General features: G+C 37.6%; 1 protein-coding gene across 10 annotated transcripts in view; it reads right to left on the bottom strand.

Annotated features, from left to right (window-relative positions):
• Positions 1-12000, bottom strand: part of SUGCT (succinyl-CoA:glutarate-CoA transferase) — a 777770-nt gene that overhangs the window by 591406 nt on the left and 174364 nt on the right. For all 10 annotated transcript variants that reach the window (XR_012132408.1, XM_073239072.1, XM_073239068.1 and 7 more), the window contains exon 9: positions 5658-5753. Coding sequence is in view for 9 of the 10 variants with exons in the window: in XM_073239072.1 (XP_073095173.1) it covers positions 5658-5753 (96 nt within the window). In the remaining variant the exon portion in view is untranslated. The remainder of the gene's footprint in view (positions 1-5657; positions 5754-12000) is intronic.

The following is a 12000-nucleotide window of genomic DNA, read 5'->3' as shown; positions in this document are numbered from 1 at the left end:
ATTCATGCCTTAGTTTACAAAAAAAACTACTTTTGAATATTCTAAACTTGTCAGTGCTAAGAAATCCAAAGTCTGCAGAAATCTTTGAGGTGTAATCTAATGTATTTGCTATTACCTGCACTTTTGTTCCCAATATATCTCCAGGTATTTTTTACAGGGTAAACAGTACCAAAGTTCATTGCAACCTTAAGATTATAAGAACAGATGTTTAAAATATACTATAGGTCTCTTTCTAAAACTGAGGAAGAAATCACCACAATTTTTGGCTCTCCAAAGGGTGGGTATCCTCTTTTACAGAGATAGGTTCCCATCTTGTGGGCTTCTCAGAAAGTACTTCCCAAAATCTTTCATGTCTCATTTTGTTATCTGAATTTATACTAAACCTCAATTAACTAGACAATTCAGTACACCAGAATCCCTAACTCCCTTTGACATCTGAGTGGTGTTACTATATATGAGACTCCTCAAACTGTACCTCTTTCAAGAAATTGTTAAGAAAGTAGATCCTGAGCTCTCATCAAAAAGAGAACATTTTTTTCCCCTTTCCTCTTTTCTGCTTTTTCCTTTCTTGTAACTGTACAAGAAGATGGATGTCAGCTGAACCTTCTGTGGTGATCATTTCACATATGTGTACATCAGACCATCATGCTGTAAGCCGTAAACTTATATAGTGATTCATATCAGTTATTTCTCAATAAAACTGGGGTGGCTGCTATTTTTCAGCAATGGTTCAATACCACAACTTCTGAAAAAGATCTGAAAACAGGTTTTTAAAACCAAAAAAGTACCAGAGCATGTTGCCTTCCTTTTCATCTTAAAAAAAAATGAAAATAGAAAATCCATTAAGAAAGAAATTCAGCTATGTATCCTTATTTACTCTGCCCCTAAGGAACCAGTATTAGTTTTCTTAGAGACTATTTCATAGTTTCAAATAAACTATTTTACAAAGTTATAATTATTAGTTCAATTACAGAAATAATAATGAGAGCCATATTTTATCGAATGCTTATGAGGGTGTGTTACATAATCCCAGTTAAATAATATGTATGTCAGGCACTGCACAGAATGCTTATCACACACTATCTCATCTAATTGCTTCAATAAACAGGCAAACAACTATCAGTATTGCCTTTTGCATAGGAAGCAGCTAATACTATAGCTAATAAAAGGCGTGTCCAAGATATCACAGCTAATAAGTAGCAGAAAACCAACTTACTGAACCCAGGTCCGTCTGACTCCAAAATTTAAGCTTTCCCATCTATGCCTTTTATATTGTCTCAGAGTTCCTCCAAACCAAGGGCCTGCTTCCTCCATACCTGGAGGCCTTTGGGAACTAAAACAGTGCCCACTCCAAAAAAGGCCTCAAGAAATTTTTATTTAATTGATTTATCAAGAGTCATTTGAAAGGATTAACTGAAATCATGGTAGAAAGAAGCCTACAATTGCCACATAGCTCAGACTTCAAATACACTTTCACAGCAAGGTCACTTACTAGGTTTGGTGCCTTCTAGAGGCACAATAAATAGGTCATTTGTCAACAAGATGATGGAAACAGATTAGAAGAATTTATCTGCCAAAGAAACTAAAAGACAGACATTCATGATGTATCAAGCACCAAAAGAGCTACTTAAAAGTTGAGATATAGTGAGAAAGGAAACAAGTTTTGAAATCTTAAAACAATGGCTTTAACCCAGGTTCTCTGACTTTCTGGCCATGGCCATAGGAAAGTTGCCTCATCTTTCTAGATCTCCCTTTCATCAGTATAAAATGAGAGGACAAAAGGTAGGAGTGTGTATATATTTATATATATTTATATAAAATATGTTCAATGGAAGCCAGTAAGATTATTATTACTGTTATTACCAATACATCAATAAATTAAAGAGGCAATACAATCATACGCCTGTTTAAATTATACTTTCAAATTTGTGAGCTGTTTAGTGTGACTATTGTTTAAAAAAAAAAAGCCACACAAGAACACACAGATGTATGTTGTTCACATTTTGACTTCTTAAAAAATTCTTAAGATGGGTTTTAAAAAAAGATTCCCAAGGTTACCTAATCTGTTATGATTTAACAGCATTTTGACGTTTTCTAAGGAATGATAGCAAAGTGCTGCATCTCTTCAAACTTGAAATTTACTGCTGTCTGAGTCTCTGCTTGTGCCAAATTAAATATACAGTATAATGTCCCCACTAGAAATAACACAGCACAGCTTCCTGCTCCACTCGTTAGTTGAATGAGCCCAAACTGAAAAAAGGGAGACATGATTTTGTCTAATCATCTGAATAATTATTTTCTTCAATCTCAAATTAGAAGCTACTCCAGAAAAGAAAGTTTTAAAGAAATCACCATGTAAATTGGCAGGCCACTTAAAGGAAAAATTCCCTTTGAAGGCCCTATATTTAAAAAGCTCAAGTAAAAGAGTAAAAAGAATAATCTTTACCCCTCAAAAGGAGAAGAGAAGCCAAAAAAAAAAAAAAAGGTGGGGAGAGAGAGGAACAGAGATGATGGGGAGATTCTTATGATATTGAGGACAGTAAAACTCCCTGGTAGCAACCAAAAGATACGGTTAAGAAAGGTAAGGCCTCCTATTAGGGATTGTATAAGCTTTGTCTAAAAACCTTCTCCATTTCCTTGAAAATATTCATTAGAGTCACCTATCCTCATGAATGGATATTCTACGATAGTGGAGAGAGGTAGAGATCAGTATGGGTCATGAGCTCAGAAAGCAGAAAAGGACAAGCAAATATAAGCTCCAAGGATAGTGAGGAAATCTGGGAAAGTTTCAGATATACACAGGTTATGAAATTAGAAGGAATACCATTTAGTTACATATCTAAAGGGCAGTGGCCCCACTGATAACTATGTTACATAATAAAATATATTACTTTTGAAGACTGGCTGATTATTTTTCTGCACTCTCCTCTCTCATCCCTAAAATCCGCCTGTCTTTATAAATATAATTGAAGGGCTGAAAAACAATGAACTAATACCAATGCATTGAAAATATTAACATGAACATTACACAATTATTAATCTTCTGGGCTGGGTGCTTCTCAGAGGGCAAAGTACAATGGTAGTGGGAACAAAAGAAGCACTGAAATCCAAAAGTTCCTTTGAAAATTCCACACTGTCAGATAAGCATCCACCAATATTCAACAAGAAGCAAAATGATTATCTCAATCCTACCTTGTTTAGTTTCTCATTCTCAAAAAGCTGGCAGCCAAAGAGAAGGGAGGAAGGAGCACAAATGAATTACCAACCTGAGAAGTTAAGATTGCATGTATGTAAAACAGCACACAAATCAAGGATCGCTGCTTTTCAGAAATGTACATTCCATGCATTCAGGGTATATGATCTCTCGGATAGGGTTCGACAAGAATTTAGAGTGAGCTGCGCCCCCACACTAACTCCTGAGACCATCAGGGTCTCTTCCGCTATAGACTTACGGCTCACAAATCAGACGACTCAAATTAGATGCAAAGCTGTAATTATTAGAAAACTGAATTATAATTATCCTGGCATTCACCCATAAAAATATTCCCCAAATCTACTTTAAAAATTGAAAACAGACCAAGGTCTATTAGATATCTAGGACCCATCTTAATATGTTTGTTTCATTCAAGTTAAATTTGCATTTGCTCCATCATCACAGTGCTCAGCCAGTTCTCTACCAAGAGAAAACAAATTAATTCTGGGTTCCTGAGGAAAGACCCTAGCAAATCTTCTCTTATTTCTTACAGATAATAAAGCTGCAATCAAGTAGGCCAAATAAATACCATATCCACTTTATATGACCAGAACAACTCAAGCAGTAAAAGTATACTTCTGTCCCAAGGAAGAGAAACACACACACATGGAATCTCCCTTACCTTTCACCTACCATAACAAAAGCCAAATTTCTTTTTACCTCATTGTGAAATAGTTGACAGTATATCCAAGATGCCAGAGCTCTAGGTGTAGCCACTACCCAGGAGGGATACTGAGGTCTACACAAAACTTTTTTAAAAGACATTCTATTTTTTAAAATAAGCAGGAAATAAACTATAAATCTTACGCTAAAACATAGTGAACACCTCCCTATGTGATGTGATTTGGAATTATAGCATAAAGTCACAATGCTTTCTCCATACAGATAAAATCTGAAGCCTGGGCCTCCATTATTTCAGATGAATTCCCAGGGGCTCCAGTACTTCCCTCTGTTAAAATACCCTTGGAAGGGATTTCCATTATCAATGATGAGTATAGATCAGTTGATGAGACCCCTTAACTAGGAGCAGTTATGACAGAGGGCGTGGGAAGAGCAGAATCCCAGCATTCTCCTACTCAAAGGTAGGGGGGTCAGAAAGAATATTCAGCAAGGAGGCAGGAGATGAGAGTTGGGGTTCACCTATCCAATACAGGTATCAGATTTCTTGTCTGAAAAATGAGAAGGCTGAATTTGATGATCTCTAAATGGCTCAAAATGCAGCTTTTGTGAAGTGAGGTAGGTCTGACCAGGTGGGTCAGCCACCAAAGACTAAGAAGTAGGGAAGCATAATGCCACTCCTGATCATAAAACCACTGCTGAAGAAACATGGGAGGCACTGGAGAAAATGTCCCCACAACTGTAATTATGCCAAAAGAGTAACTAAACATGTTAAAAAGCAGCTCTATAGAGACATTATAGTAATGCTTCAGGTCTAAAGGGGCCATAAATAAAAAAATCTAGATTCATATTGGGTCACTGCATCTCTCAAGTCTGTATTTTAAAAATGGAAAAGAAACTAGTTTTGCCCAAGGAAATAATATTCTTAAAACTTGAAGGATGATTAGCTGTGTTGATGGATTTCCTGGCAAATGGAAAATGCTGACTTTTATGTGTTCCATCAAGAGCAATAGTACTGAAATGACCATAGTAAAATTCACTCCATTTAACAGATATTTTTACAGTACCAGGTATGTACTTCTACTGTATGTGAGAAGGGATACAATAATGAAAAATACACCTCTATGCTTAAATTTACAATATATTACAGAAGATGTAACAGATAGATTAGTAAATGAAATGAAGTATGATGCAACTGCATGAAGCAGAGGTTAGAGGTTTGGAAGAAGAGTTAGAGTTGTTGTTTTTATTTTTATTTTTGAAAGATCACAGTTCCTTCACATATACATTCACAGTAGCCAAAGTCAAGAATTTCTAAAGACAAGTTTAGACACTTTAAATAAAGAACAGCAGGTCTTGAACCATCTGCTTTGTTCAAAAAATGAAGATCTATCACATGCAAATGGTCATTTTACTCCAACCCTTTGTGAATAGTATTGTCAGCTGAGTAGGTAACATCTAGTTTATAATAGGCATGTGAACAAACCACACTTTATAAAACGGCTGCAATCAATGCCTCTTGTGGGTTAAAAAAAAAAATCATACAAGTCCAAAAGTCACTCACTTTCAGCAAGTTCCTTTGATCTATTTAAGTGTCCTGTTACTAATCTTCTGATGAACAAATGCACAAAACAGAATTTAAAGCAAACAACAGAACCTTGTTATAGTCACACAAAGATATATGACAGAACACTAAGAAAGTTTTTTTAAGGAAATAATTTCCCAAACTCATATCATATAAAACTGCAGGTTATAGAAGACCAATCCTCTATTGTTGTATTCTCACCTGGTAAGGAACAATACTGCCATGAGCTGTGCCCCAACGTTTTGCTTCTTTTTGTCCAATAAGATAATTAGCAGCTACCTGGCTCAAACATGCCACCTATCAGAAAGAAAAAAAAAAGAGTTAGTTTTACATTCATAAGCAGAAAGTTCTAACATGAAAGTTCTCATTTGATTTCACTTTGTATCACTGTAGAAGAAAAAACAAGAGAGAAACAACTCCAACCAGGTTAGAAGATATATAGGCATCTACACTTCCATCACACAAAGAAAGGAAGAGCAGTATTAATTTACTGCATGAGACTAAGTACGAGTAACATTCACCTGCTTGAAGATCACCTGGAGGCAGTTGACCCAGCAGATGGAATCTTGGTCCAGCTATTAGCATCAAAGCCATAGCAAAATACATCAGCAACTAGTACATTCCCTTCCCCTCTCCACCTCCATCCTTTTCCTTTCCATAAAGATGACACAAAAAGAGAACCATTGTCAGGTGCCACATTCCTCTAAATTTCTCATTTCATGAAAAAGTAATAATTAACCTCATGTGGCTCAAGTCAGTTCACTCAGGTTTACTGTCACTTGCTGCCCAAAGCATTCTTATTGACACAGAAGATCAAGATTATTTTTGATGATTTACTTTTTGATCCTTTTGTTATTTGACTTTTATTATTCATTAGTGAATCATCCCTAAACAAAAATGACTGTACTTCTCTCAACTTCGTCCTAGCCCCATACCCTCCTAATTACATTTATTCCAGTTTTCAAGAACCTTAGATCTACTAAGGGGTCATCTAAGGCCTTAGGGTCAACCTCTGACTCTTGCAGTGTTTCATATGCAAATCTTGAAAACTTACAGTAACTCAATTCCATATGAGGATTACCTGAGGATAATGGCTTGATTCCCAGTGACCTGCCATAAGGAACTTATGTTCCAATGAATATCCATGCTTCCAGCAACCCAGAACTATGGAAAGGTGGTGACCTAATAACAATTTCCCATACGCCCCAGAGAAAAAAGCTTCTGACCTCATTACATAAGCATTACAGAGCATGGGCTTGTTTTTGCCATTCTAGATCATCAGACGTGATGGGGAATCTACCAAGCCAGCAAGTATACATACCCCAAATTGAGACTGGCTCCAGGAACAGAACAAGGGGTGATTTTTCTGGGCTTGGTGCCACAACCTGCTATCACCCTCTGGCAGCTATGCCTCCTACTCGGGCTATCAATTAGGCTTGGCCTTGATGAATATCCTTTCAGCAGCAGCCATTCTCCTTTACTTTATTCTTGGGATTTACTCCCACGTTTATGTTCATTTACTGCTCTGTTGCAATTAGAACTGCCTTATGGCAGCTGGTTTGGCTGTACTACCCAAGTGGCAAAACTAATAAACTTTGAGTCATCCACTTCTGGACCTCCATCTGGTCTTGGGCATTTGAACCATGGAGCATTCCAGGGCTGCCTGGGGCTGCCTACTGCTAATCACCATTTCACAGATCACTTCTGTGTCTTTCAAAATGGAAAATCAAATCAACATTTTGTAGTAAAAATGTTCTGGATGGGAAGTCCAGATTCACGGCTCCTCATTTCTGTCAACCTCTAAGTAATTGTATTACTAGAAGTATGTAATTTTACTACTTTGACCTTCAGGCACATTCTCTATTAAATCTTGAGCTTTTGACTTAACCCAAAAGTTTTCAAACTTTTTTTTAAAAAAAAGCAGAATTCTTTTACCAAAACCAGTAATGTATGAAATCCTAGTATGTAAACAGAGAATAAAGGTGAAGTAGAACACACATACAGTCATACAGTACCATCCTAGGCAACATGAACACACAACACAATTTACAAAATTTTAAATGATCTTAAATTTGCATCCATGATCTACACTTCTGACTCTATTATTCTTCTTAACAGTCTGGCTGATAAAAAGAGGCCAGGGATGCAATAATAGTCATTTTCCCATGAAAGCTCTTCCTGAAATTGGGGAAATTTTCTTAACTCTGAGGCTTTTTTATAAGAATGGTTCTTCTTTGATCTAACTTTGTTGGCAGGTTGTAGGGAGGTTGTTCCTTGCAAATAAATTCTAGTGAAATTCACTCTCTAAGGAGCTCTGGTGCTACTGGAGGCCAAGAATTCACAATAATAAAGGTAATTCTTTATAAGCAAATAATCAAAAGAGGCCTGGTATTTATACTTTTCTAATTTCAAAGTCAACTGATGATCAATAGACTAACATGAGCAAGAGCTGAAAGAAGTAATGAGCTGACTTGATGATCCCAGTTTAAGCTGCAAATCCTAGGTTGATCGGAGATGGTTGCCAGTGGTAGTTATGGATTGGATTCTAAGTTGAAAATCAGCCTGGCTGCCTCATTTCTTGCCAACTACCTCTTTGTTCCTTCTCAATTTTGACTTCTGTGTTTCTGACACTGCCTTGATAAGCATCTGTGTCTCCTACCCAGGCTATCAATTATGTTGATATCATCCATACCTGTTTAATAAAAGTAGCCCTGTTAAGAGTACATTTGAATAAAGGGTCAAAATGTATCTCACAGATTATTTCTAAATGGAATACCATATCCACTTCCTCCACACAATGGTAACTCATGAAAACAAAAAACATTTCAGAAGTAGGAGGCTCCCATGAGGCAGAAATTTTAAATAAGATTTTAACCTAGTTGCCATCCAACAACAAAATACTATTTGTCAGTAACTACTCAGAGGGAAAGTTGGGGTAAAAAGAATTGTATTTCTAAAAAAAGAGAGCATTGCATCAAAAAGAATAAAATATCTAGGAATAAACCTAACCAAGGAAGTGAAGGAACTATACTCCGAAAACTACAAAACACTCATGAGAGAAATTAAAGTAGATGCCAATAAATGGAAATACATCCCGTGCTCATGGATAGAAGAATTAATATTGTCAAAACAGCCATCCTGCCTAAAGCAATCCACAGATCCAATGCAATTCCTATCAAAATACCAACAGCATTCTTCAACAAACTAGACAAAAGGTTCTAAAACTCATGTGGAACCAAAAAGGACCCCAAATAGCCAAAGCAATCCTGAGAAGGAAGAATAAAGCAGGGGTGATTACACTCCCCAACTTCAAGCTCTATTAAAAAGCCACAGTAATCAAGGTAATTTGGTACTGGCACAAGAATAGACCCATAGACCAATAGAACGGATTAGAGATCCCAGATATAAACCTAAGCATATATGTTCACTTAATATATAATAAAGGAGCCATGGATATACAATGGGGAAATGAGAGCCTCTTCAACAACTGGTGTTGGCAAACTTGACAGCTACATGCAAGAGAAAGAAACTGAATTATTGTCTAACCCCATACACAAAAGTAAACACAAAAATGGATCAAAGACCAGAATGTAAGTCAAGAAACTATAAAACTCTTAGAGGACAACATAGGCAAAATTCTCTTGAATATAAACAAGTGACTGTTTCCTGAATGCATCTCCTCAGGCAAGGGAAACAAAATCAAAAGTGAAAAATGGGGACTACATCATGCTAAAAAGCTCTGTACAGCAAAGGATACCATCAGCAGAACAAAAAGGCATCCTACAGTATGGGAGAATATATTTGTAAAAGACATATCCAACAACGGGTTAACATCTAAAATATATAAGAGATTGTGAGAGGGGATTAAAGATGGCAGTGTGAGAGGTGAGACAGAGATCTCCTCCTAAAACCACATATAATACAAAAATATAATTAATTCAACTAATTCTGCTAAAGCAACAGGAAAGAAGGCTGCGCCAGACTGCATACACCTAGAGGAAAGAACAGACCTTACAGAACAGGGTAATATACCAAAGCCATAACCCAGCGGGACCCAAGCCCTTCCCCCACCCCAGCTCACTGGCTGGAGGAAGAGAAACAGAGCAGGAAGGGAGTGGAGGCCTGGGACTGCTGAACAACTAGCCCTGGAGATCTGCTCTGGGAGCACAAACCTATATTGCATGGTACTCTGGTGATTACTTGGGTTGGAAAGCTAAGACAGGCAGAATATATGGAGAGACTGAGATTCCAGCTGCTTGTGGAAAACAGGGATTGATATCTGGCTGATATGGGCAGGCAGTCTGACAGACTTCCTAATAGGGAGAGGGCTGCTAAAGGGGAAAGGATTGCACAGAGCTTACTGCTCAGGAAAAGGGGCAGGTAAACAAAATTGTCCAGGTGCACTGTGCCCAGCAGGTTGGGAACTTTCACAATCATCAGGTGCTCCATCCCCCTGGCTGGCTACACAGCTCCAAGAACCCCCACCATGATACACAGCCTGCTGCACCTTCCTCCCAGCCAGCCCACATCTAGTATCCAAAACGGCAACCCCTACCCTGGCTTCAGGCCAGCCAGAGGCAAGCCCCACATACAGCAGCTACAAACACAAAGCATAGAGGCTTACACCTGTGTGTTCAGCCCACTGGTTCTGGCAGTGGAGACAGGCATAGCAGCCAAGAAGCAGGAAACAGTGTTTTCCTCCTCCCATGCATCAGCACCACTCCTCAGTAACCATGGGTATCGCTCCAGGGGCTGAGCACCTTCAGTAGAGCTTATGGGCACTACAGGGCACCACATACAAATACAAAATGTCAAATGAACCTGGTTCAAAGCAAAATCTCAACAACACCAGAAAAAGGATCAAGTGAGACTGAACTCATCAATATTCCTGAAAGATATTTCAAAATAAAAATCATAAACATGCTCCTGTAAGTACAAAAATATATTCAAGAACTCAGGAACAAATTTAGGACAGAGATACAATCATTCAGGAACACAATGGAGTGTATTAAAAGCAGATTAGATATGGTGGAGGAGACAATAAATGAAATAGAAATTTAGAGAAGAGGAATACAAAGAAGCTGAGGCACAGACATAAAAAAGAATATCTAAGAATGAAAGAATACTGAGAGAACTGTGTGACCAATACAAATGGAACAATATGCATATTACAGGGGTACCAGAAGATGAAAAGAGAGAAAAAGGGAAGGAAAGTGTCTTTGAGGAAGTAATTGCTGAAAACTTCCCCAATCTGGGGAAGGAGATAGTCTCTCAGGCCATGAAGGTGCATAGATCTCCCAACTAAGGGACCCAAGGAGGACAACACCAAGACATATAATAATTAAAATGGCTAAGATTAAGGATAAGAACAGAATATTAAAAGCAGCCAGAGAGAGAGATTAAGATCACATACAAAGGAAAGACCATCAGGCTATCATCAGACTTCTCAGCAGAAACCTTACAGTCCAGAAGGGACTGTCATGATATATTTAATGCAATGAAGCAGAAGGGCCTCGAAACAAGAATACTTTATCTGGCAAGATTATCATTTAAATTTGAAGGAGAAGAAAAAGCTGAGAGAATTTACCTCCCACAAACTATCTCTACAGTGTATTTTTGAGGGACTGCTATAGATGGAAGTGTTCCTAAGGTTAAATAGCTGTCACCAGAGGTATTAAAAAGGGATAGACAAAGAGTACAGAATATGATACTTAATATACAAAGAATGGAGGAGGAAGACAAGGAGGGGAAAAAAAAGAACCTTTGGATTGTGTTTGTAATAGCATACTAAGGGAGTTAAGTTAGACTCTAAGATAGTAAGGAAGTTACACTTGAACCTTTGGTAACCATGAATCTAAAGCCTGCAATGGCAGTAAGTACATACCTATCTATAATCACCCTAAATGTAAATGGTATGAATGCACCAGTCAAAAGACATAGAGTCACCAAATGGATAAAAAAACAAGACTCATCTATGTGCTACCTACAAGAGACTCACTTCAAACCCAAAGACATACACAGACTAAAAGTGAAGGGATGGAAAAAAGACATTTCAAGCAAGTAATAGGGAGAAAAAAGCAGGAGTTGCAGTACTTGTGTCATACAAAATAGACTTCAAAACAAAGAAAGTCACAAGAGACAAAGAAGGACATTACATAATGATAAAGGGACAGTCCAACAAGAGGATATACCTATTATAAATATCTGTGTACCCAACCCAGGATCACCTACATATGTGAAACAAATACTAACAGAATTAAAAGGGGAAATAGAATGCAATGTATTCATTCTAAGAGACTTCGACACTCCACTCACTCCAAAGGACAGATCAACCAGACAGAAAATAAGTAAGGAGACAGAGGCATTGATCAACACATTAGAACAATGGACCTAATAGACATCTACAGAATTCTCCACCCAAAAGCAGCAGGATACACATTCTTCTCAAGGGCACATGGAACATTTTTAAGAATAGATCATATCCTAGGCCACAAAAAGAGCCTCGGTAAATTCAAAAGGATTGAAATTGTTCCAACCAGCTTCT

The sequence above is a fragment of the Manis javanica genome, chromosome 6, assembly GCF_040802235.1.
Source record: "Manis javanica isolate MJ-LG chromosome 6, MJ_LKY, whole genome shotgun sequence".
NCBI lineage: Eukaryota > Metazoa > Chordata > Mammalia > Pholidota > Manidae > Manis > Manis javanica.
The sequence above is the reverse complement of the archived record's forward strand: the minus strand, read 5'-3'. Positions and strand labels throughout refer to the sequence as shown.